Here is a 27,862-nt window from a genome sequence, read left to right as displayed (position 1 = left end):
GTCAAGGAAAGCACTGCAGGCTCCACAGATTAATATTGGGGCGGCAACCAAGTTGTCCCTGTTTAATTCTTTCCACAAACTATCAAAAAAGGGCCATTATGCATGTCAATTAAAGGTTAAAAAATTAAACAGGCTAAGCAAATGTCGGGTTCTGGTCAGGGTGAAAGGAGATCCATCTTGTTTCAAACTGAATGCCTCCTTCCGGCAGCTGAGTACTTCATTGGTGGGGAAATGGAAGGGATGGGGGAATTTGTCCTCACTGAGTGTTTTCACAGTACTGTGGAGGGAACAAAACAGGAGAAGGTTATTGCGAATGCCGCCTCTCAACCTACCTCAGATGAGCCAAGAGGGTGATTCTCAGACGGGCATGCATGACACCTGCTATGTGAATTTACTCTCCTTTCCTCATGATATGATAATAACATTTTTGCTGGGCATGCTGTTCTTGTTTTAGCAATCCTCAGTAATTGAAATTTTACACAAGAATGTGAGATATATACCATAATTTAGAAAGAATATTCTAAACTCCTCTTCTTTGTAGGATCAAGACAGTCTAAATGCTGCTGTCATATAATACCTGCCTCTTTTATTGAACCCATTTATTTTACCCCAAGTACAAGGATTCATCAAATAAGAAGCACGATTTCCACAGTCCACAAGGAACACCTTTATATTTCAATATCAGTCAAAGCATAAATGAAACAAGAACCTCCAGGTAAGACTTTTCTTACTTTTGCAGGACTGTTTACAGAAGGAAAAAGTGTTACGGCCTGAGAACAATCAAGTAATCAATCTGACGACTGCATTCACTTGGTCAGGATGTAAGGTAAGAATCTTGGAGAGCCTCTCTGATATGAAGGTTCATATGAGTTGAGTCTGACAGCATGGAAGAACTGGGGCTGTACCATTTGGTTGCAGGCTGCATGTAGATATTCATACCTTAAAGCAATGTTATGTCACTTTCAAACCTGCTAAATTCAGACCAGGGTTGTGCTTGGGGAGATTGAGCCTATTCCAGCTAGCTTATGGTGCAAGGCAGGAACAAACTCTGGACAGGGCACCACACCATCGCTGGTCAAACACACACACACACTTATTAGAGCCAATATGGTATCACCAGTTCACCTAACCTGCATGTCTTTGGACAGTGGGAGGAAACCGGAGCACCTGAAGACCCACGCAGACAACATGCAAACCCTGGTCTTCTTATTGTGAGGTAGCAGCGCTACCCCTGCGCCACTGTGCCACCCTTAAAATAATGTAAATCTTCTAATTAGAAGCCATGATTAGGTACAATATGTGCACTAATAACTTGCCTAATTTTTATGTAATTGAATTTCAATATTGGCTGATGTTTTGCATTTCATTGCCTCTGCAGTGCTATAAGCCATCCAACTAATTAATTATGTAACGAGTGAGAAATCTCCAGAGAGAATAATCTTCTGTCCTGCCTATATTTTATTCTATAAACAAAAGAGCAGAAATTTATCTGATTAAAAATATAACTCAAATTTAAGGCAGAATCCTGCTATTAAGCTTTTGTTTGAAAAGAAAAGTGGCACCAAGCAGGAGATAAAGTTTTAAAATTTCTGTTGTAAAAATCGTGGCATCTTTCTGCTTTAAAAAAATATCCACCCATCCTGCTATATCCTAACTACAGGGTCACGGGGGTCTGCTGGAGCCAATCCCAGCCAACATAGAGCGCAAGGCAGGAAACACACCAGGCAGGGTGCCAGCCCACCGCAGGGCATACACACACATGGGACAATTTAGGATCGCCAATGCACCTAACCTGCATGTCTTTGGACTGTGGGAGGAAACCCATGCAGACACAGGGAGAACATGCAAACTCCACCCAGGGAGGACCTGGGAAGCAAATCCAGGTCTCCCAACTGCGAGGCAGCAGCGCTACCACTGCTCCACATGCCGCCCTTTAAAAAAAAAAAAAAATATATATATATATATATATATATATATATATATATATATATAAACTATGAAAAGGCATTTTAATTATTTATAGTTTTATGAAATATTTGTGGACTCATTTGTTTTTGCTATCTGCTTACAGCCTTGCTTTGATCGTGAACAACTTTCTTTTCTCCAGGTTGAGAAAGAATCACCAACCAACTATTTGATATGCCAGGGTAGACGGAGCTTCCGTTCAGTGAGAGAACGCTGGTGGTACATCGCGCTCAGCAAGTGTGGGGTCAGTCACTTTTCTGTCATTTTGTTCTTCACTAGTAAAGCTGTACTGGGAGAATGTCAAAGGAAAGCTAGGAGAGGGATTCCAGACCCTAAGTCTTCTTTGTTTTGCCAGTATGTTAACACAATGTATTGTTTTTTGTTTTTTTTTTGTTGTTTCTGATAGTAGGGCTTCGAGGCTTTAATGCTAAATTTGGGAATTGTTAAATGAAAATAATAACAATTACTATTACTATTAACTGTTACAATTATTAATTATTAACTACAGTTACTGCAGTGACTGAAGTTTTAGGGATCGGGGTAGCACTTTTAGCCTATTATCAGTGAAGAGCCAGTGATTCCAACCAAATTTAATTAGCAGTGAAACTTACAGTTTGGCTTCATGAAAGATGTTTCGTGAGCAATGAAAGTCTTGCCAGGGTGAAAAGCGTTTAATATATATAAAGACAACTCCCCCCACCACTTCATCATTCAAAGGAGGAAGTGCTGATGTGGGGACTTCAACTCCCATCTGTCAGAAGGAGTGTGCTGGAGCTGATGGGAGGAAGACTTAATCAGCATGCACAGTTTAAATATGAGCACTGGCAAAAGTGGGATCTCGACTATAACTGCTCTCAAACTCATTGTGTAACAATTTCACGACCTTGCTGAATTAAGAGTGCATCTTTTTGTCTCTTTACGGATTTTGTTTATCCATGTTACTTTTACAGAAGTCATCATTCCTCCATTTATTTTCATCTGAAATTTTAAAGGTCCAAAAGGGTGTCACCAGCCATTTAGGAAGTAATGTTCCTTTCTTTCCACAACATAAAAAATGTAAAAATTCTAATAGCTCTTTTAGTGATTTTTACAATTGCAAAATCATATGCAAAATTATATGAAGATAAATTAATCATTTCACTCATCACAACCTATTATATTTTGTGACATTATGTTATATAACTTACAGTATGAGATTCAGAACGCTGGACAAGGACAGTGATGGCGTTGGTACATGTTGATCAAGAATGCAAGTAGGAATTTCACTCTCCTGTGCGCACAAGACAATAACTCTGAAATGAACTGTTATATTTTTTATCAAAGCAAAGCCTTGTATGTTTAAAAAAGATCAACACTATCATCTATCAGCAATACCAATCAAAGTTTTTGTGTACAATCACAATAAGAAAAATATTGAGATAACAAAAAAGAAAAAAAATGCAAAATAATACGATATAGACAAGCCACAATGCACCAAAATGAAGCATGTTTTTTTCTGTAGCGCATACAGTGTTGCTATTGTTCAGAAAATGGTAGAAAGTAAATGACTGAAAATGGAATTGTTGACTGACTTAAAGAAATTAGTAACTGTTTCTTGTTGATAGATATTTATTCAGGTTTATTTTATGATGAGGCTATTCTAAGTTTAGGCTTTAAGGCCAATACAGAGTCGTGATTTGGAGCAATTTTAAATGAACTTTCAAAGAATTACTTTTGAATCATTGTTAAAATATAAGTGAATACCGCTACAGGTGTTGTATTATGGAGCCATGCAGAAAACACCTCACCCTGCCTTAATTATATATATATAATATATAGTAATAGCACACATGGGTTGGTGTCCCCTCCGGGATAGATTCCAGTCCATTGCCCGGCCAGGAGGCCAGCTGAAGAATAAAGCAGGAAGAATGGAAGGATGTTCTCTGCCAGACAACAATTTAGGATGGTGTCTCTGCCGGGACAGATTCAGGTCCCTTATTTGGCCAGGAGGCCAATATAATGGTAAAATTTGCTCCCCTGATATACTAGATTGCAGCATCCCTGGGTTAGGATTCCTCACACAGACACCCACAGGGAATGCTGCGACCTGTAGTCCCTTGGGGCAGCCCTGCTGGTTTGTGTGGAGGCTGCCATGGGAAGTTGCTGGGAATTCCATTTGATCCAGAAGTGCTTCCAACAGGCTATGCCCTAGCATCAAAAGTGCTCCCAGGTCATAGATAAAAGACGCCACTCAACGTCATTTGGGTGAGTTGGAGTTGGTCACATAAAATTTATTTATAAAAACACATTTAAAACAATAGATGTTAAGCCAAAGTGCTGTACAGAGGGTCTGTAAAATAAACACAATGCAACCAATACTATAAAAACAGATTAATAAAACAATCAATTAAGACCATCCTTCAGAATCAATTAAGGCCCTTACACAAAGTGAAAGGCAGAGGCGAAGAGGTGGGTCTTAAGCTGAGCTTTAAAAACCTCAATAGAGGAGGAAGACATAATGTCGAGAAGTAGATCATTCCAAAGCCTACGAGCAACAACTGAAAAAGTAACTGTAAAGAAACCACCTTTTCCATAATTTTGGACAGAACACCATACTAAGACCATATTACTAGCAGACATAATAATGCAAATATAATAACATAAAATGTAATGCAAGAATAATAATTGGAAGTCTAGTATTTTAACGGGTAGCGCTCACAAAGTAAGCATGTTTGGCTTAATACAAAGCGTACCAATAAAGGACTGGTGGGTGTTTAGTCCACCTGTCGAAGGGAGGTAAGTTAGGAGTCAGTAGTGCTAACGTTTTAACTCCATCAGTGGTCATCCTGTTTTAGAAGCCTGCATTTCTGTCCTGAAGATGCACTTTGTATTTGGACTGCCTTCCTTCTTTCCTATAAGTACACTTATAAAAAAACAGAAAGAAGTGGGCCAGCCCATTCCAAGTCACAAAATCATTAAAACTGTGAATACTGCTTAAAGGTTCCCTCAAAACGAAGGAACAAAAAGGAATAAGTGACAAATTCTTGAGTAAAAAAGCACATGTTGTTTTAGTCAATAACAACTTTGAATTAGTAATCCTGCACAGGACATAAATTCACATAGAAGTTCAAAACTTTCCAAGAACTCATTTTCGGTGCCTTGCCTGAATTTTTCAGCCAAACTACTACATATCCAGTTCTTTTTAGAGATGCTTAATGTTGTACCTGGAGATGTAAAGCATCTTGTTTAATCTGCAGGGTGATGGTCTGGAGCTGGAGTATGAGATGACACTGAAGAATGGCGAGTCCTTTTGGACCAAGCACTTCTCAGCAGATGAATTTGGTAGATGAGCATTGTATAGTTTTATTTTCATAATCATCTTGCTTAATGCCATGCTTTGATGAAGTGTTCGCTTTATCTCTTTGCACATTATTAACTGATGTGCTTACTGAATTCATTTTTTTTTTCCCAGGAATCCTGGAGACTGATATTGCGTTCCTGGTGTTCTTTACACTGGTCTTTGCTATATCCTGCTACTTTGCATGTAAGCATTCTTAAACAATTATTTTGTGCCCCTTTTGCTTATTGTTGTCTTTGTTTCTATGAATTCAAATATTGTGGTCGTCCATGTCAAATGGGTTGTTTTAGTCAATCTGTGAGGCTTTTGGATGTCATTGTGCATCTGTTATTTATATTGGAGTTATCTTGTAACAATGTGTCTGAGGATTTGAAATTAATTGTGTTTATTTATGTTTATTTGGCAAATGCTAGATGTCCTAAAGGGACGACAGCTTCTTCACACTACCTACAAGATGTTCATGACAGCTGCTGGAGTGGAAGGTACAACAGTAGATGGCAGCTACTTTTTATTCATTTGTTTTATCTGAACTCTTACCTTGTACTTTGTAAATTCTAAGATTTGATTCATCCCTGCTAACTCAGCTGTATCCAGCTCATTTCATTTCTTCTGTCTGTTCATAGTGTTCTGCGTCCAGCTTCTCCCTCCCCTTCCATTCCTTTATCTTTTCCTTATGTTTACTCACAGCATGCCATGCTCTGCTCTTTCCATCTTCTAACAAAGTTGATTTGCTCAAGTGCCATGGATTCTTTTTAGCTTCTGATTCTTCATGGCTTCATTATTTTCAACAAAAGGACACATGTCTAAGGCTATGTTGCTTATCACAGTGTGAACTTCTAATGGGACCTTCTTTCTTTTTCTTTTGTAGTTGTTAGCCTCCTGTTTTTCTGCATTTACTGGGGAATGTATGCCGAAACTGGAACTGGGAGAAGCAGTCTGAAAATTCTTGGTATGTGTAAGGAGGGCTGCTGCCAACTGAATATCTTATACTTAGATACATACATACAGTGCCCCTCATCATTTTTAGCACAAACACCCATTTTTCTTTGATTTCCCACTCTGCTCCACAGTTTAAAATTACAAATCAAACAATTCTGACAGGATTAAAGTGCACATTGCAGACTTTCATTTAAATGTATTTGCATACATTTTCGTCACACCATGTAGAAATTACAACATTTTTTATATATGGTCCCCCAATTTAGGACGCCATAGTAAATACTACACTTACCTACATACCCTCTTAATCTAATAAAGAGGTACAGGGAGCTGACAGCACTGGGTGCATTGAGAAAGCAGCGTTCGACAAGGGCACCAGTCCATCACAGGCCCCACTCATGTACACACGTCCACACTTGCACTTACAAAGGGGGGCAGTTAATGTGATGTGCATGTCTTTGGGCATGTGGGGAGAAAACCGGAGTACCTGAAGAATACAAATATGCAGACATGGGGAGAACATCTAGAGCTAACAGAGAGATACCACCGGGCATGGGATTCAAACTGAGGGCACTAGATCTGTAAGACAGTAGCAGAGCAAAGTGTAGTATTGTGTGATCCTGAATATCAGAATTAATGATTAGGAGCTGTTGAGTGCAGTTTTTAAAATGTAACAGTATATAAGGATACTGTGCACCGACTGCAGTTCAGCTGCCATGTGTCTGTAACAACATCTTTTATAAACAAAAGTTATTTTATTGCAAATTCTTTGCTGATTTTTACATTTCGCTATTTTGGCATTGCCTTTAAATCCTGTTTTAAATGCTGGGTAGAACATTTTTACACTTAGATTGACTGCAGTGCCCTATTTCCATGAATTGGCACCTTATCGTGTTTGGAGGGAATTGTGTCTTCCAATGATCCTAGAAGCTATGTTGTCAGGGCAATTGCCACTGGTAGGGTCACCCATGGCAAATTTTCCTAGGTGATGGATCAGACAAAGAGCAGTTCATATGATTGATATGAAAAGAAGCAACAAGAATCCAGAAATTTCTCCAGGAAAAGGGAAACCAGGGCCCTGCCTTGAAGCCAGGCCTTGTGGTGGGGGGAATGGTGGCAGACGCCTGGTTGTCAGGCCTTTACCCATGGGTCCTGGCAGAGGAGAGCTCAAAAAAGCAACATGGGCCCATCTCCCAGTGGGCCAACCACCTGCAGGAGGAGCAATAAGGGTCTAGTGCATTGTGGCTTGGGTGACAGTGGAAGGCAAGTGCCTTGGCTGACTGATCCTTGACTGCCAAAACTGACTCCAGGGACATAGCACTCCAAAATAGATTGAAAACTTCATCTGATTAGGATGCCTCATGGAAGACTCCCTGAGGAGGTGTTTTGGTCATATCCACCTGGGAGGAGAACTTGGGGCAGACCCAGGGCATGCTGGAGAGATTATATCCCTTGGCTTGGCTGGGAACCTAACTCCGTATCCTCCCGGAAGAGTTGGAGAAGGTGGCAGGGAAAATGGATGTCTGGGCACCATTGCTTACACTGCAACTGCTACCCCCACAGACCCAAATAAGCAGTTGAAAATGGATGGATGAATGGATAACTACAGTTCTCTCAGATATTATAGTAATTTGATTTAAAGACAGACATGCCATGAATTTTTGAGAAATGTGGCTCTTTTCAAAGGTTTCTCCTGTGCCAGTGTCCTTACTTCAGTACTTACTATGTTTCTCCGTCTCCTTGCAGGAAAACTGTTGTTTTCAATTAGCTTTCTCATCTTCCTCCTACTTCTGATTCTGCTTGGGAAGGGCTTCACTGTCACAAGGTAAGAACCTGTTGGCTTGTTGCCACAGGGTTGCTCCACTAAAATCTTCAGTGTGAAACTTCCCTGTTTGGTTCAACAGCACTTACATGGTCTCTGCTTCCTATGCTGCCTTCATGGGTTCTGTTATTCAATGAACATTCAATGATTTTAAAGCATGCCAGTCTGGCTATCACTCTCAAACCCTCTAATATGTGGTTCATTGCAGGGGTCGGATCAGCCACAGTGGTTCTGTAAAGCTGTCTGTCTACATGACCCTTTACACCATGACACATGCCAGCCTGTTCATCTATGAAGCTGAGGTGAGAACAAGATATGCCGTATGTAATTTACACTAAGCATTATTTAAGTGTTCCTAGTAGATACTATGTTGCTACCCATTCTTCCACAGCATGCTGACTGTGGTCCAGGATGATCAACACTAATGTTGCTGCTGATGTGTTAAATTCTGATCTTTGCTTACCTGCTGAACTGTCTTTTGAATTTTTAATTCATACTGGTTTGTTGTTTTTCTTTCCTTCAGTTCTTTGACCCAGGTCTGGTGGTGTATGCTTTTGAATCTCCAGCAGGTTATGGTCTGATCACGCTTCAGTTCATCGCTTATGCCTGGTTTTGCTATGCCGTGCTGATCACACTCAAACACTATCCAGAGAAGCAAGCCTTCTATGTACCTTTCTTTGCAGCATATACACTATGGTGCGTATCATCCTGAATTTGAACTTTACAAGAATTGACCTCCTCTCAAAATACCTGCTAGAAATAAAAGTATAACCAAATGAGTAACCTACATTGCTCTTCTTTAAGGCCATTGCTGCAGTAAATCAATGTCATCCCTCGGGTTCTTCTTTTCTAATTGGATGGTGCTTTGAAAGTCACTGTACCTTTTAAGAGAATGTGCTGTAGGTCTGGGAGGTGAGCTTCGTGAGGCGATTGTCTGGCTCATTAAAGCAGAGTTAATTTATTCCTTGGTGAACTGATTTAACTTTTGAGAATACTACAAAGTAAATGAATCTCTGTAGAGGCAGCTTTATAGCATTGCCCTAAACATTCCTTTGTACAACAGCAAAGCCTAATGGCTAAAGATGTACAGAGTATATTGCTCTGTAAATTGTTATTTGGTATCCATGTCACATTTCCAAGGATGACATTTATAATAAAAAGTGTTTTATATGGTATGTAAATGTCAAAGCATAACTGATTTAAGTTATTAATCATTCTCTTATTTTCCTTTGATCTTTGTTCTGCATATAGGTTTTTTGCAGTTCCTGTCATGGCTCTCATTGCGAATTTTGGGATACCAAAGTGGGCCCGTGAGAAGATTGTCAATGGCATTCAGCTGGGCATACACTTTTATGCGCATGCTGTATTTCTGGTGAGTGACACTTAGTGATCTCGAGTAGAACATACACAGCTACTAGTGTTCTCCTGAAATTCTTGTTAGGCTTTTCTTGGTGCTCCCCTTCTCACTGTGGTGGAGGCTATCCTCCCTCACTGTCTGGGTGGGATGGCCAATCCTTTGATCTAGAGGAAAAAGCATGTCTTTCCTGTCGACTACAGTGTGCTAACAGTGTGACAACTGACCTGCAAGACATGATCAGAACTGGCTCCTGATGCTGCTATGATACAAAAACTGAGTTTTCAAATGTGCTTCTTCTCTTAATAGGTGATCACCCGGCCATCTGCAGCCAATAAGAACTTCCCTTACCATGTGCGCACCTCCCAGATTGGTATAATGAAGAGTCCTGGTGAGACATTCCCTCATCATGCATATGGCAACGTGACATTCATCAGTGATTCTGTGCCAAATTTCACAGAACTCTTCTCCATACAGTCAAGCAATGGAGGTCCACCTAGCTCTGGGGTAATTCAGGATAATTATTATCTATGCTTTTTTGGTGTGATAAATAAAATTAACACTTTAGCATATTTCACATGAAGATGAAATTAAACAAGTGCAGTTAAAGCCAAACACTTCATACACAGGAGGTAACCTCCTGAACTTCTGTATTCACATTCACTTTTATTGTGCATGTGATCACTCTGGTACAGATTTTGAGTATGTTGTTTTACTTTGAAAAAAGAAATATGAAATAGCATACATGACTAAATGACAAGACATGCATGAAGGATCAGTGCAGGTTTTGTTAATAAAATATTTTTCAGGGTGATTCTGTGAATTTTGCATTGTAACATCTGTATATGTATATAAAATCCAATGTCTGTCTGTCTGTCTGCTTTTCACGAGAGAACTACTTAAACGGATTTGCGGCAATTTATTTGCGCTAATCCGAGAGATGCTGTGGGCCTCGAGGAAGGGGAGGGCGGGGTCCTCTTCACTCACGCTCCAGTCTTAGAGCATGCTAGCAACCAAGGGAACTACTTAACGGATTTCCATCCATCCATCCATTTTCCAACCCGCTGAATCCGAACACAGGGTCACGGGGGTCTGCTGGAGCCAATCCCAGCCAACACAGGGCACAAGGCAGGAACCAATCCTGGGCCGGGTGCCAACCCACCGCAGGACACACACAAACACACCCACACCCACACACCAAGCACACACTAGGGCCAATTTAGAATCGCCAATCCACCTAACCTGCATGTCTTTGGACTGTGGGAGGAAACCGGAGCGCCCAGAGGAAACCCACGCAGACACGGGGAGAACATGCAAACTCCACGCAGGGAGGACCCGGGAAGTGAACCCGGGTCCCCAGGTCTCCCAACTGTGAGGCAGCAGCGCTACCCACTGCGCCACCGTGCCGCCCCTTAACGGATTTAGATTTCGTTTTTTTGTATAATTTGCTTGAACATTCTGGTTGATTTTGTGACTTCTCTCATTGCACTAAGAATCATAGTTCGCTTGCAGGAGTGATATATTCTCGCTAATCTGGACAGTGGCTGCGGGCCGAGGGGGGCCCTCTTTACTGTCCTGTTTCACTACTACGCGGGTGGAGCCGTGGGGGATGGCTAGTAGACTATATAATTTATTAAACAACACTTTGAATTAGTAGTTAAAAAGGTGATCAAACATAATACTTAATTTTAAACTTATTATGTTTATTTTTTCCAACCAGCTAAATGTTCCTTGTAGCTTAGAGATAGACATTCAGTGCTCCAGTCACATTTAATGCTCCAGTTCTTCTCTGACTAGAATGTGTATGACATGTCGAGTGAACCTTCTGCATTATCCATGTTTGGATGTTTTTCACACAATTCAAATGCTTCACAAATTCCACAACTTGGATTTTTTCTTGTATATTCAATATGGTTGGGTTTTTATCTTAATCCACACAGAAAAGACTCACCACTTAGAATGCCTTATTGAGGAGAAAATGCTCATTTATGTCATAGATATGAAATTATATTAATAATTATAATTCATATATAAATTGCTAAAATCTCAAATTGTTTGACACTTGCAGTAGTACAGTAGTGCAGTAGTTAGTGCGGCCACCTCTCAGATACAACATCCTGCATATGAATTCTGTGTCTGGTCATTGTTTTCGTTCAGTTAGTTGGTGATTCTTCCTTGCTGTAGCTGAGTAAGTAGGCCCAGCAGTGGACTGGTTCACTAGCCAGGCCTGATTCCTGCCTTGCAGCTGCCCCATCTTACATTAAGTTGGTTTGCAAATGTCATATTACCAGTAAATCAAGAGCAAGAATTAAAATTAAAATCGTAGAGCTACTATTTTATGATAACACAAGCATATTTAACCATTACATTTCATTTGGATACTAATTCAAAGGACAAAACAAAGATTAAAACTAGAGAAGTTTTTAGGTACTAAAACTTCAAACCCCACTGCATAAACAAAAGTCAAAGTCGAATAAAAGAAAATACGGGACTCCAGACTACCAAAAAATCCCTAACCAGATGTGAAAGTTATCCACAAATGAGAATGCAGCTGCAAGCATGTTTCCATACTTTATATAGTTACAGTGTAGCGCCACCTCATAGAAAATGTTATGTGTTTTCCGCTTGTCCCTCTGTTCTGCTTGTGCGAAGAAAGAAAATATCCCATACATGCAGTTTTGGAACTAGACAGGTGATTAACGGCAGCACCCCTGAAGGCTGGATGTCTGGTTTCAGAAGTAATTTTCATAAATCGCGATTGCTGTTTTCAACTTTGTTTCTTTTTTAAATGAATATTTTTTTTGGTTTTGCTAAAATTGCCTCGTAGCTGTCTTCTTTACATATACCGTGTATATACGTTTGACTGTTTAAAGTTGATTATATTGAAAGGAGGACATACAGTGGGATGCTTCGGGGGGTGGGGGGGGGGGGATGTATGATATTGGCCTAACCTCACATTAGCCACCTTACGGTTTAGGAAGGTGAGCAGTAGTGATTGGCCTGCTTTCAGCATTTCGGGTCCAATTCGTTAGAACACTTTGTCACTGGATACCAATGAGAACCATGAACAAACTCAAAATGACAATGGCAAACTTAAATTAACAGCATCTATGGCAAAAAAAACAATGCACAATATGGCAATATGAAAACAAGAAAAAAATTGTGATAAAAATTTCAGATGTTTTCATATAAGACTAAGCCTAAGAGTAAAATCCATACATCAAAAAAAGTTATTGTAACACTGAAAATATACTTTTTTATGTGCTGGCTACTATGATTGAAATATGAGAATAAATCAAAAAGTAAATACAATTTGTAAATTACTTGGTAACCGCAGTGGATTGGAGCAGCAGCCGTACCACCTGCACATCAGAATGGGTCACTCACCTGAAGCTAAGCAAGCTCAAGGCCTGGCCAGTACTTGGATGGGAGACCATCTAGGAAAAGTTTGGGTTACTGCAGGAAGAGGTGTTGGTCAAGCCAGTAGGGGACACTTACCCTGTGGTCTGTGTGTGGATCCCAATGCCCCAGTGCAGTGACAAGGACACTGTGCTGTAAAAATGGAGCCATCCTTCAAGGTCCTGACTCTCTGTGTTCAATAAAGATCCCTGGGCATCTTTTGAAAAGAGTAGGTTTTAGCCCGATGTTCTGGCTAAACTGCCCATCATGGCCCCATCCATTCTGGCCCCCTTATCATCCCCTGTCTCTAATTGGTTCTCTCTCTCACCACTTCACCACCTATGAGCTCATGTGTGGTGAGCATACTGCCACAATAATGGCTGCTGTCGCATCATCCAGGTAGGTGTTACACGTTGGTGGTGGTTGAAGTGGTTCCCCTCTGTCTAAACACTTAGACAGAGTAACAAGAAAAGCACTATATAAATGTAATTGATTATTAGTATTAGTATTATTATAATTAAGCTGATACATGACAACATGTTAAGAATGGGTAGTTTGAACGCGCTAAGTGTAGTGTGCTCTTCCTTTCGCTCCCTCTACCCAAAGAATTCTCACTACGGTACGTTGTTCAAAAATGGTGCAATTCCACATCGTAGCAGTCATGTTCTTTTGACCTTGGCTTTAACTAAACAAATGGCAGAGCGCTGCACTATGCATGTTCAAACTACATATAAGCCATCACGAACGTGGTGTATTGCGTAAGCTTCAGTCTGTTAACGTTACTACTTCATTTTCAAATTGCCTTTAATTTTTCATTATCCTTATATTTAACAACTTAATTAAATTTTTAAACAACTTTTTGTGTATGCAAGCTGAAGTTAATTTCTTGTGATAAAAGCTTATGCCAGGGGTCTACAAAGTCTGGGCTTGAGGGCTGTTGTGGCTGCAGGTTTTTGTTTCAACTAAGGATGGGATGTTTGACACAGAGTCTTTGAAGCTTGTATTGTTTTAATGAACCAGATGTATACGGAGCAATGTATCAAAACTTTATAACCACATAACTGATGATTTCTGAAGCTTTAAACGCCACTGGAGCAGCCTGACTGGTTCAAAGCTTTGCACTGTCCCACGTGCTATTATAGGGGATGTGAAACTACAGCTCATATTTTATACTGAGAAGATATTAAATTAAATTTTGACTCCATTTATGCGGAACCTGTTATCTGATAATAAAGAAATTATTCTTTATTATCTTTATTCTTATTCTTTATTATAATAAAGTGTTGTTCTTCTGTGTGGAAATTATATCATTACTATTCTAGCCCACTGCAGGCACATTTCTCTAAACTCTCTTATTTGTGCCCAGTCCCACAAACACTCTGTTTTGATTCTGTTTGCCCCTGTTTGTTCCCCAAACACTGATAGAAAAATATTTTCACATTGTCTCATGGCAAAAAAAAAAAGTTGTCACATAATTCAGTAGTGGCTTTGATGGATTTTTGTTGCTTACTCTCTGTCGTAACAGCACTGATGAGTTACATGGGGGATAAGTTGCCAGCAGTATTAGTTGGCCTTCCATCATACAAATGAACAATACCAAGTCTACTAAGGTGTCAAATTAATTCCAACTACTGCAGCAGCAGCAAAAAACAGTCCTGCTAAGGACGGTGAGCTACCCAAGAGAGCGATGTAAAGAGCAAGACTCCATTAGAACTCAGCAGAGGTGAGCGCTGGTGCAGTGCTACAACAAATTACAGCTTTAAGACGAATGACAACATGATTATCATAAGATGAAAGTGACCACACAGAGCGTTCTTGGGCTTTTAGTGTGTTAGTGCATTATAACCATGCAGTCTACAATGTCAAGGGGTACTTGGGCTCTGTGGAATGCATGGCTGCTATGAATTCTGTAACCCCCCAGATGTTCCTGTTTTCAAAACTTTGGATCTTTTGTCCAGCACAAATGGGAAGAAACATCAGCAGCTTCACTGGGCTTAATCCTTCCATCGCTGGTTTTAACCCAGTTTCTTAATGAGGAGTCAGCTAGTGCTGCTCAAGCAACATTTTTATGCTTCACTTGAATCGTCTCGCTTGTTAACATTTCACACCCTTAATTGCTTGTTTTAGTCAAACAGCTGCAGTCACTGTTTTAAATGCTTTTAATTAGCAATAAGAGGAAAATGACAAAGGAGCCAACATTACTCCAGGTATGTAACTAAACTGTAGAAAAAAAAGTGGATGGCTGACTCACTTGCCTCAGTCTCCAAATCATTTAGATGATTTACTTGGAAAGGAAAAAATAATATGGTCTGTTATTGGCTTTTAATTAAGGATTTGAATACTGTGGCCCTCCAAGACTGACTTTGGAGAACCCTGGCCAAGGCTATAAAGATGTCATTTCTACATTATATGAATGTATCAGATGGTTTGTGATGGCAGCCCAGGCTCATCTCTCTGTTTGTCTCTCCCCAGCAGGGAAAAGTCCTAGAAGAGACTCCACCGCTGAAAGCTTCCAAGTCCAGCCAGATTGTCACTACTAAGGTGGAGTTTACGGGCAGCCTGATCACACCCAGCGCTCCATTCCTACCCTCTGAATTGGATGTACCCGCAGGAACAGTTGCACCTCTACCTTCCCCGCTGCCTTTGAGCCATAATGGGACTTTCCCAGAATACTTTAGTGTACAGGGGGCAGCTAGCAAAGCAGGAGCAGTTCAGGCAAACTTCTGAGACCTCCAACTGGGATGACTGTTGTCTGGAGAGCCCTTCACATGAGGATGGAGGGGAAGGCAGGATGCTGCTTTCAGATATTTAATTGCTTCCCTGCCGTGTCTCTTGCTTTTTTTCCATTCCTGTACATGAAAATGATTGAGAAAAAAAGGCAACTGCCGGGTTTCCTACTGTGTACAGAATGTGAAACAAGGTTTTGACACACATAGGCACTAAGTGTTTGAGAAAAATGTGGGGAATCAATGGGGATTGATCCGAGACAACAGAATTTTCAAACGAGGCAGTGTCCTGCACTTTCGTGGAGTCTTTGAGAAATGTCTACTTTCACAAGAGCAGGAGTCTGTCTCCGTATTTGATTCTGTTCTTCCTCATTCTCGAGGAGAGAGGTGCTGGCACTACTCCCATCTGCCTTCAGTGCTTCCCAGTCTGGACTCCTTTAAACTGAACATCTTGAAGATGGAATACACCAACCAGAACTACGAGCAAAAAAAAAAAAATGGCTTTTTGGATTTTGATCCACATAGTAACTTTGTGATGAAGTGGGGCTTACGTGGTACAAACAATTTGAAAACGGCTACTGTGTTGCATCCTTGCTGAACTGGCCATACCACACCAGGTCATTTCCCACCGTAATGCTGCCTGTGGCAGATGCCATGAACATTGTATGTGTCTGAAGAGTTGTGCCAAATCCCACATGTGTGCACAGACACATACACAGTCAGAGTTCATCTTTATTTTCAGCTGCAGTATGTGGCCAGCATAATATGTGATTGTTTTTTGGCCTCTTTGACCATTTAACATTTGCAACTGATGATTGGAGAACTAGCCATCATATTCTCACACCAGAAATTCAAAAATGTGTTATCATTTCTAAGTGACATGCATGCTTGCTCGGTGACAGACATTGCTATTTTTTAAAGAGTAATATTACATTCTGACATAACTACACAGTAACCAAGATACTTCAGATCCTGAATTGGCTTGAATTCCACAACACAGAGACACACAGCCCCCCACATTAGCCAGGATTCTGCCATGACATGAAGGCATATATTCAGGAGGATGTCTTGCTGTGGATTCAGATTAAGGGGCCCTGCCATTCTCTGGCCCAGTGAGAGTGGGCTTCCAGATTCAGAATCTTTAGACTGAAGTAGAGGTAGACACCAGCCTCAACGCAGAATGGAAATATGAATCTACATTGCTGTTATTCTTCAGTACATGACAAGCAGCTTTCAGGACAGGTGGGATGAAGAAGACCCTAGTGATGCTTGTGCTGTATATGCCATACTTTGGTACATTCCTTGTCAGTCCTCCTTTACTCGGACCAGTGGGCAGGAGTATCCTTTAGCAATATGCTTGCAATAGAAAACCGTTTTGTCTCTTGACAAAGGTTGCTAGAGATGCTACAAGCCACGCTTCTCCGGACCTGGAAAACGCCTCTTCAAACAAGACATCCCTTTTGCACAAGAGGAACAAATGTAAATTATGCATAACAGTTGTAATCAAGTAGCTTACTTAGCTAATGAAATATGGCTTCTTAAGGGTGTCATTTTCTAGTTGAAGCTACTTCAAGTTTGTAAAATAAAAAGACGTCACAGGGCAGTTTTTTAGCAGATAAAAGCAAACCTGCATATTTGCTCTTCAGCTGGATGATTGCACGGACCACGTCATCTGTATTTTCAAAATCATCAAAGATATCAACTGGTTGAACCTTCTGTCAAAGGGGAAAACGTGCATAGAAGGGACACTGTTAGAAGCTGAAAAGATATGTTATTAAGATAGAAACATGCCAGCTATTATGTACCCAGAATGAATTGGGGGGGACCCTGGTGCCTATGGACAGATTGCTGGACGAGATATCAGGATGTCTTAGCTACCCCATTGAACTAGAGGGACTAAACTGTTTCTGTTCTTATTTCTCTTTATTTGTGCTAATATTTAAGCTCCTGAATGAGCTGCAGTATCTTAGAGAGCGTATGACTTGGTGAATTTGTGATTTACTTACATTTGGGGACGGACAACTTGAGCTTGGAGGGCCACAGCAAAATTGCTTACTCAGTAATGTATTCATTCCTATTAATTGAACTCTTTGCCCAGTTCGGCTTACTGCTCATCTGTTTCTCACTTCAGGTTTACCTGGCTGTTTTAGTTATTTTCGGAGGTAAAGTAGGCCATTTTTCTGGTATTTTCCAGTTAGTCCACTGTACCTGGCAGGGCATGTGCAGCGAAGCAGAGAGAGATGCTTGCTGTTGCTCAGTTAGCATCAAGACCGACCCCTGGCTGGATTGGGGCCCCTGCTATGAACTCACAAACTAAGACTATGTCCACACTGCTACTTTTTCATTTAAATGATTGATTCCGTTGTGCTTTATTTGCATTCGAAAGTATATGCGAGCACAGGACTCGCACAGAAAAAGAAATTCTTTATGGAGTTGCAGTGAAATGCCCCGCCGTGTAACATGAATGTGCTGATCACAGCTGTAAAACTAACACAACAGAGAAGATAAAAGCATCTCCACATGACTAAATCTTCACTTTGCTGTATCGTGCCGTTTTGTGTCTGTTTCTGCACTTTGTTAATCACTCTGCAGCAGAATTGGATTGAATGGCAATGGGATTTATCGCAAAACTATAGTGACTGGTAAATTATTTGCTTTCTGTGCATGTATGCAGCCTTCAAACTGTGCAAAATGCAATTTAGATGCACACAGGCAAGCAGCCAAACATGTAGCATGGAAAGCGACTCGTGTATGCCCGCTATGTCGGAGTATGTTATTCTTCCATAAAGTGCAACAAATCAGGGAATGAGACGTTGCAATGAGAAAGATCCAATCAGAGAAGGGCCATTTAATAAGCACAAATCAACCGGAACACGATGAGGTCAGCGTTTACATGAACTTTCACTCATTCACACCGAGAAGCTGTGCTGCTGTGGTCATAAGTCTGCGGCTCTGGGGAGTGTTTTTAAAATTACAGGGGAAGTGTGGATAAAAGGCAAAAACAGAGACTGATGTTCTTGTGTTTTTAAATGAAAACATAGTAGTGTGGACAGGCCTGATGTGTTCAACCCAGCTGCGGTGCTTCTGGCAGGGTAGCCACTGATAAGGGAAGCAACGCCCTGAGCGACTCCTCAGTAGAGAAAGCTGCACCAACACTAAAAACGTCACACTAGCACAGGGATCTCCAACTGCAGTCCTAGAGAGCTACTGTGGCTGCAGGTTTTCATTCTGACCCTTTTCTTTATTAGTGACCATATTTTGCTGCTAATTAACTCTTTGTCTTAATTTTAATTGATGCACATCTTAAGACTCAAGACCCTTAATTATTTCTTTTTTCCTTAATTAGCAACCAAACAATATAAAAACACAAAATGTACCAACACATAAACAACAACCTGTGTCCATCACACAATAACTGAAAATAAAGAAAGATGAAGGCCTCAGTAATGTTGATCTGCTCAGGTCCATAAAACATTTTGACGGCACTCTTAAAAAAGAAAATCAACAGTTTTAGAAATGTCTGCCATGGCAGAATGAGCACCATGGATTTAAATAACGGGTTTAATTAGCAACGAGAATTAGCTTCAAATTAAGGAACTGAATGAAGTGAAGTTGGTTGGAGTTTGAAGCCCCAACTTAGCTGGTCATCTGTTGGCTCACTTCACATCAAATTTATGTTTAGGTGCCGTTTAAGGAAATAATTCAGCGTTTTGAGTCCCAAGAAAAGTCAATTCGATTAAAATAAAGGGAAATAGTTAATTAGAAGCAAAAACTGGTCACTAATTACAAAAAGAGTTAGAATGAAAAGTTGCAGCCACAGTAGCCCTCCAGGACTGGAGTTGGAGACCCCTGCACTAGCAGCTCTCGCTGCCTGAAGCAGATATGGTAAAGACGTACGCTGTGAAAAATGAAATCAAAGCAAGTGAGGTTTTTATATCAAACCATTAAATCTTGCTTTCCTTGTAATGTTTATTGCCTTATCGAGAAATTTGTATTTAAGATTATTTAGCCTATTTAAAGAAATCTTGTCAGGTAAATTATCGTTTACACCACTGGCAAATTTTATTTGTAAAACAACTCGTGTTTCTAGTTTTTGCACCTGCAGCGTTAATGTTACTATTGCATTCCGCTTATGTGGAGCGTATGTGCTGCACATGCATTGTAATGTGGTGACGCAGTTCAGGGTTTTTTATTTTGCTTTGCACTCTCCCCCTCCATAACCTATCGTCTGTGGGGACAGAGCGAAAGCTTTAGATTTGTCAAAAATGTCGATCTCTGGTTTTTCGACGGCTCTCGACTTTTGAAGCTCCCCTGATATCTCGATGATGGGTGTGTGTCGGTCAGTGTGTCACAATTTCTTGAGGACGGTCTAGGATGGAAAAAATACCAAACTCGAAACTTAACCCTTTCGGCCCTGGATTTTCTGTTTTTTGTGGGAAAAATTATTTTGTGAGATATTCTACCTTTGGGGTGTCTAGGAAGCTCTAAAATAAATTAAAAAAATGATCAGTATTATTATGCAAATACTTCCATCTTCTTGAGGAAATAAAATTGAAAGTGGAGCTGCCTACTATGCGTTGCGCACATATGGTCCACAGAAGCGTCCATTTTCACTCCTGTGTTTCACAGACTGTATGGTACCAGGCGGCAACCAAAGCAACTGCCACCTCTCTCCAGTCTGAGCTAATAGTAGCACGCCCAGTTCCTTCAGCAGCCAACGTATCTATGCTTTACAAAAATATACTAGTAATAGGAGGTCAGAGCCGAAAGGGCTAAGCCTGTTATGAGATGACGATGTGCTGATTTGTTTTTGAACCAAATCGTTCAAAAGAAAGAAGCTCTCAAGAGGAACCCTCAAATACCATAACTCTGCAATTAATGATGATTTCTTCTCACCAATAGCTGTTGTAATGACCAATTTTATGATCAGGAAGATCAGCATCAGAGCAGTAAATAATTACTGTAATGTTATAGAATAGTTTGGGTAACTTGGTTCTTGGGCACAAAACCTACTGACGCTCACGTCCTCCTTTCTTATTTTGGCTGATGAGCTCCAGCTTATATATTTTAGGAATAGAGCTTGTTTTCTGAACAGGGTGAATTGGTGTGGATGTTTATTAATAATTTTCCTTCCTTCCTGCACCACTGTCAGTATGCGTTGTTTGAATGTTTTCCATGATGCCCAGAAATAATGCAATTAAGCCACATCCTTAAGCAAAAATCTGACCTGACAGTCAGTGTAAACTCTTCTCAGATACGGGTTCTTGGAATTCATTTGTGTTTTGAGAGTTTACACCAAAGTTGGATCTGTGTCAGATGTATGGAAAGTTCAGAATTAGGTCCGCTTGGAGTGGCCTTTGAGGCTTTGTGAGGTAACTCAGGTCGAGTTTGTTCTTGTGTGTCAGTCATGGCTGATGACAGACCTCTTGGGAGCTTGAGTGTATTTTTGTATGTTTAATTGACCATCTGAATCCGTGTAAACAACAAAACAGTGAGTTAGATAGTAAGGCTACGTCAACACTACTATGTTTTCATTTTTAAACCAGTCATCCCTATCCATACAAGAGTTTTCACATCGTTTACGAAAGTATCTCCATCCACGCTAAAAATGACTGAAGATGTATATGATGTAAACGCTTACCTACACCGAGTGGAAAAATCCTTGAAGGATGGCAACACTGCAGACATCAGGATTAAATACAAAACCGTAGCGACTGGTAAATTTGTCTTTTGCACCAGTATGCAGCATTCAAACTGTACAAAACGCAATTTAGATGCATACAGATAAGCAACACAACAAGTGCAATGGAAAGTAACGCTTTTTGGTCTGCTATGATGGAATATGTTTTTCTTCCATGAAGGGTGGCCAGTCGGGTAATGAGACATTGTAATAAGCATGAGTGCAATTTCATAGGTTTACAGCTCTGGAACGCATTTTCAAAAGTCTACATTTTCAGGGTTAGTGTGGACGAAATATTGGAAATGAATCAACCTATATTTTATCACGCACCATTCCGAGGGAGGCACTTAAGAAACAAAGGTGCAGTGTCATTGTTTGCAGTTGATATATTTAGGGCCGCTGCCTTACAGCTTCTGTGAGCTTGGTCCACTTCAAAGGTTGGCCTTTGTGGATTTTTCCCAAGTACTTCAGTTTCTTCTTACAACTTGGTACACTAGACTGGCCCAGAATCCAATGCTTGTACCCTCTTTTGTGCGTAATGCGAGGGTAAACGTTAGTGCCACATCATTTCATTGTGGAGAGGGTGTGTTCAGAAAATGGGATTGAAAATAATATGCAGATGTGAACAATTATTTTAGAACAACGACCAATAATCCTGCCAGGTACCTCTGAATGCGAGACCAGTTAAGTGAATATGGGTGCAGCACAAATATGTAGTCACTGTGGTCTTCCAGAAACAAAGTTACCCAACCCTGACTTAGAACGCATTTCCAGTCTTCAGTAACCCTGAAAAGCAAACCAGATCTGGAAATGGCTACTATAGTTCATGTCCTGTACTTTTGTGCTGGTCTTTTTAGTGACATAAACTAGCAGCGTTCTGTTTCACATGTACCATTTATATCTCTGTGTAAAAAGCAACATGACTTCTGTTACTGTTGATGCATGATTTAACTGCTAATGCAGGTCTTCAGTCGATGAAAAGTGGGGCTTGACCGTTTCATTCAAAACAAATTGTGGTCAAGCAGTTCAATTTTAAAGCCGTAGGGGGACCTACAGAACAAGAACAACTTTGGAGTTTGCAGACAAACAAATTAACAAACCAGACTCCTAACTTTCTCACTTGATAGGATGTAATCGCTCCGTCTGGCTTTCGGAACACAATTCTCCTCATGGACTTATGGTTGCTATGGGACAATTACAGAATTGATTTCCTTTGTATAAAGATATGGCATTTTTATATACTTATACATGAAATGTGAATTAAATATGTATATATTCTAATTAAAGGCATTATAGACTTTTTCTTAGCCTAATGTGGTTTGAATCAATCAACTATCTGAGTGAAACAAGGAGTCAAAATGTCTTGATGAGCTTCACTAAACAGAAGATTAATTGGATGACAGATTTTTTTTTACTGCTAAATTTTATACAATAAAAGGTAGCAGATGTATCTGTCGATGGTTAGCAAACAAGCAGTAACTCCATATCATGATACTGTCTAACATGGGGGTGAGCAATGCCGGTCCTGGAGAGCCGCAGTGGCTGCAGGTTTTCATTCCAACCCAACTACTTAATTAGAAACCAATCTTTGCCAATCTCAGACTTTATTTAATTTTATGGCTTGTTAGTCTGCAATGTAAGGTTCTTATATCGTAGATTTTTTTTTTCCTTTCCAAGGATATCATCAAAATGATTTGAAGCCTAAAACAGATCATTTTCCCTCTGTCACATTTTCTAGTAAGTGTTTTAATAAAACAACCATTGCATGATGAACACACAGACATGTAAATGGAAACAAGCTAGAATGATGGTGAACTGCTGACTGCTTTGTCATTTACATCTTATTGCTAATAAGGAGCCATTAAAACAGTGAATGCAGCTCTTTAAGATGGAAATACACAATTAAGGGTGGGGAACCTAAACAAGCGAGGCCACTAAAATGAAGCATCAAAACGTCACTTAAGCAATAAGTGTGCAAGTAGCAGTAATTGACTTCTCATTAAGAAACAAAAACCTGCAGCCACTGCGGCTCTCCAGGACCGACATTGCCCACCCCTGGTCTAACACAAAAGTGATTTTGGTTGGTCACATTTAAATTGTCTGCAGATTTACAGGGTCAATTACAACAACTGTCCAAAGAAACAAATGCACTCACTGGAAATCATCCTCAGCAGCTCAGAGAGAAGGGGAAGCGAGAAATCCTGAGGGGAACAAAGCTGGAATTCAGCTGAACTGGCGCTCAGGGCGGTCCCGGGGGCTCAGCAGTGTTGTACTAACGCACTGCCGTAATGTGTATACCTTTGTCTGGTTGTGTTTATACTGGGTTTATTCTGACAAATTAATGTTACTGTTTAATTTAAGAACAACATTTAGGATAAAGCTTACCAGATAAAGGTAGGAGGAAGCTAATGAGAGCCTCGATTGCAATTAATCAACAAACTAATGACAACCGCAGGGTCAGAGTTTGAAATGCAACATTACTGTAGTAGTGCGCATACGTAGATAGTCCAGATAAATAAGCAAAGCCAGTTCGTTCCAGGTCACTGCCTGTAGGTCTTTGTAAAAATATAGTAACAAGTTAACAGAATGGGAAATTAAAGCTTACAAAAATAATTGAATGAAAAAAAAATTATACCTATGCATTTCACTTTTACTACTGATTATGTAGTTATTAATTACACGTTTCTTAATACGGATACTCATAAACAGGGAGATTCACTCGAAAGAGGCCCTGAATATTCTGTAATAGCTTTCGAAGCAATCTGAACGAAACAACGTGCAATGTCCTCCTCAGTGTAAGGAGCTTCGAACAAGCCGGGATGCCCCTGCGTCGGAGCGATGAGGTAGGCGCCAGACAGGCGTCATGACGTTTAACCTCCGTTTGCAACTTGTTGGTGTATCCCGCCATTACCCCTTCACTCAGGCACTCGACTTCTCATCAGGATGGTGGTGTTCAGTATTGAGCAGCACGTCTTCATGGTGCGAACCTACTGGGTCACCAGTTCGTTTAAGCCATGTCAGAATCAACTGGAGTTAATGGGAGGTGTCTTCCAGCAAGACGGAGCAACGTGTCACACATCGGCAAGGAGCATGGCAGAAATTGAGTCCTTTTTCATCAACAGGGTGATTTCAAAGGGACATTGGCCACCACGGTCGCCAGATTTAACACCACCAGACCTCTTCCTTTGGGGTATACGCAAAGAAAAAGTCTATCAGGACAAGCCTCGCACTGTGGAAGACATGAAATTGCTGCACCCCCCGAACCCCCGTCAAGGTATATAGAGTATTTTTTGGTTCAGACAGCTTTATCCTAACGGGAGTTACAACAAAATTTTCGGTGCATCTTTCGAGTGAATCTCACTGTTCTTTACTATAGGGTGGTCCAGATCTAACTATGCATCTTTTAATGCAATGCAATGCAATAATTGCATAATTAGACCTGGATCACCCTGTATTAATATGTGTAGTACAAATGTTACACAACGTTTATTGACTATTATTACTTTAATTTTCCAAATAATAGATGCATACATTAACCATGCAGTACCAGTGTTATTTCCATAATATTTAGTAGCCTTCTAATGTGATCAAAGGTTAGTTCAAGCTATGGTATCAAGTTGCATAACCCACAGGACAGGAAGCTTTACGTTTACTCCTTTTGTCGCCTCTAGAGGGCAGCAAGCAGCTGGGTTTACCTTTTGGGTGTACCGCTCAGTCGTAGAGATCGCTAGAGTTGGGTCGTCCGCAGATGTGTAATAATCACCGGCTACACTAATGGAATAATGCTACTTTTATTTTGTTGCTGTTAACCCAAACATTTATTATGTATATAAACACACACACAGGCATTTGGCTTTATACTGTGTGGGTTGTGTAGCAGTGTCACTACTGTATAGCAACATGTAGTCAACAGTGCAAGCAGGTTATTTATATTAAGCATAATTAAAAATTTAAGAAGTTTCACTTTAACCACCCACTATGGTGGAGAATCCAAACTGACCTGCTTGCGTCCTTTAGATCAGAAAAAAATGCTTGTATAAAAACCTAATTAAACAGCTCTATAACACGAATATTCCTGCACAGAGGATGCCCAGATGGCCAGTTAACTCTTACCCTGGAGACTAAACAGCAGAGTGCAGCAATTATCCATGAAGATACTGAAAATGACTAACTAGCTGAAGGACTCGCTTGTCTGAAAATTAAAGAGCATTAGCTTGAAATATTAATATGTGGTCTCCAAATAATGCTTATCCCTCTCAAAGGGGTAGTTACACTGGTTTTGACATCAAGCCCACACTATTATTGAAACCTCAAAACCAAACACTTCCCAGAAGCAACTAAACAAGATGAAGGTAGGAAGGAAGATTGTGAAATAACCAATAAATCACTGTGGCTTGTGAGCCAGCTTAATACACATCCATCCATACATTTTCCAACCCGCTGAATCCGAACACAGGGTCACGGGGGGTCTGCTGGAGCCAATCCCAGCCAACACAGGGCACAAGGCAGGAACCAATCCCAGGGAGGGTGCCAACCCACCGCAGGCTTAATCTATACTAATAAAAGGCAAAGCCCTCACTCACTCACTCACTCACTCACTGACTGACTGACTCATCACTAATTGTCCAACGTCCCGTGTAGGTGGAAGGCTGAAATTTGGCAGGCTCATTCCTTACAGCTTACTTACAAAAGTTAGGCAGGTTTCATTTCGAAATTCTACACGTAATGGTCATAACTGGAACCTCTTTTTTGTCCATATACTGTAATGGAGTTCAGCTCGATGGCCGTGGGAGGCAGAGTCGCATATCGCGTCATCACACCTCCTACGTAATCACATGAACTGAAAACAAGGAACAGCCCCAAAGAGCGTTGAAGAAAACATTCATTACACAATTGAGAAAGCACTGTGTAAACCGTAAGTTTAAATTAAGTTTATAGAAACGCTCCCCCTGCCGTTTGCAATACCATATTCGCGAGATACAAGTTTAATGAGAAGACACGAGGTATAAACGAGACTTTGAATCACTTTGTAACGGAGTTAAAATTGCTGTAGCGAGAAACTTTTAAGTGCCGGGTCTTAGCTAACATTAAATAAAGCCGTGGACATCACAACATCACACAAGAGAGCGGCTCACGTGAACTGACTGAACTTTGAGGCAAGATTGCTTTTCTCCTGTACAACTATACGTTGCATTCTCAAGAGTGTGCTTGCACAGCTTGGTCATATTACAACCGGAGTGCTGAACTGACAACGTGGTATACAAACAGAACTATAACAATCGTAATAAACGAACAAAAAAACAGCGGACAACCCGTGGATTAAATAAAAAGGCTGCTTCCGTTGGCGAAGCAATGAAAAAGGAAGACCTTATATGGCGTTCGTTTATAAAACAGCAGAGAGGCTGTGTGAAGTCAGCTTCACAAAAAAACAGATCTTTAACAAATTGTTATTGGTATATTTTCTTCCATTTAAAAAGGTTTTCTTCTTAATAAAAATTTAAAAGCAGTACTTCGCCGCTGCGAAGCCCGGGGATGTATATATATATATATATATATATATATATATATACTGTATATAGATAGATAGATAGATAGATAGAGATATGTGTATGTATGTAGATATGTATATATGTGTATATATATGTAGATATGTAAATATGTATATGTATATATATGTGTCTGTATGTGTATATATATATATATATATATATATATATATATATATATATATTCACGGCATTCGAAGTCTGTGTCACAATCTGATTGTATGGGTGGTTACCTACCAGGTAACGCTTGTGGTTGGCCAGCAATCTGCTAACATCCGCAACGGTGCCCTCAGTTTTGTGAGGAGCAGATCATAGAATGGTTGAAATAGTTTACTGTCAAATAAATGCAAAGAGTACATGACACGTGTTTCACCCTCATTATGGGCTCATCATATATATATATATATATATGTATGTGTGTATGTATGTGTGTATATGTATGTGTATATATATATTGATATATGTATGTATATATATGTGGATGTGTATATGTATATATATATGTAGATATGTGTATATGTAGATATGAATATATAAGTATATATGTTTATGTATATATATGTTTACATAACCTCTTTAACACACTACTTCTCCGCTGCGAAGCGCGGGTATTTTGCTAGTACACATATAAACATAAAAGATGTAAAATTCACAAACCTGTTTAATATACTTCAGTGTTAGGCGAGTCTGCAGACAATTCTGGTAACACCAACCGTAAAGCAAGAAACGGACATCTCCAGAGTAGAGCTCACGTGTGCACTCGGCCACAATAAAATTTGTGTGTAAACTCCAAACACACAGACACAAATGATACAGCTTATGATTCATCCATCCATTATATCCCAACCACAGGGTCATGGGGGTCCGCTGGAGCCAATCCCAGCCAACACAGGGTGCAAGGCAGGAAACAAACCCCGGGCAGGGCGCCAGCCCACCGCAGGGCACACACACACACACCAAGCACACACTAGGGACAATTTAAAATCACCAATGCACCTAACCTGCATGTCTTTGGACTGTGGGAGGAAACCGGAGTACCTGGAGGAAACCCACGCAGACACAGGGAGAACATGCAAACTCCACACAGGGAGGAC

The 27,862-nt window shown here is 40.4% G+C and overlaps 1 protein-coding gene across 2 annotated transcripts in view; it reads left to right on the top strand.

Annotated features, from left to right (window-relative positions):
• Positions 1-16,456, top strand: part of tmem145 (transmembrane protein 145) — a 67,689-nt gene extending 51,233 nt beyond the window's left edge. The window contains exons 4-15 of one of the 2 annotated variants that reach the window (XM_028823458.2): positions 740-826; positions 2,108-2,209; positions 5,202-5,286; positions 5,417-5,488; positions 5,716-5,784; positions 6,171-6,251; positions 7,988-8,066; positions 8,272-8,365; positions 8,587-8,759; positions 9,315-9,435; positions 9,727-9,924; positions 15,292-16,456. In XM_028823458.2, coding sequence (XP_028679291.1) covers positions 740-826; positions 2,108-2,209; positions 5,202-5,286; positions 5,417-5,488; positions 5,716-5,784; positions 6,171-6,251; positions 7,988-8,066; positions 8,272-8,365; positions 8,587-8,759; positions 9,315-9,435; positions 9,727-9,924; positions 15,292-15,543 — 1,413 coding nt within the window. In that variant the 3' untranslated portion in view covers positions 15,544-16,456. Of the gene's footprint in view, positions 1-739; positions 827-2,107; positions 2,210-5,201; positions 5,287-5,416; positions 5,489-5,715; positions 5,785-6,170; positions 6,252-7,987; positions 8,067-8,271; positions 8,366-8,586; positions 8,760-9,314; positions 9,436-9,726; positions 9,925-15,288 lie in introns of both variants that reach the window. The other variant, XM_028823456.2, reaches the window with a different exon arrangement.
• Positions 16,457-27,862: the final 11,406 nt, after the last annotated feature.

This window comes from Erpetoichthys calabaricus, chromosome 17 (genome assembly GCF_900747795.2).
Source record: "Erpetoichthys calabaricus chromosome 17, fErpCal1.3, whole genome shotgun sequence".
Taxonomy (NCBI): domain Eukaryota; kingdom Metazoa; phylum Chordata; class Cladistia; order Polypteriformes; family Polypteridae; genus Erpetoichthys; species Erpetoichthys calabaricus.
This window is presented reverse-complemented; position numbering and strand designations above follow the sequence as displayed.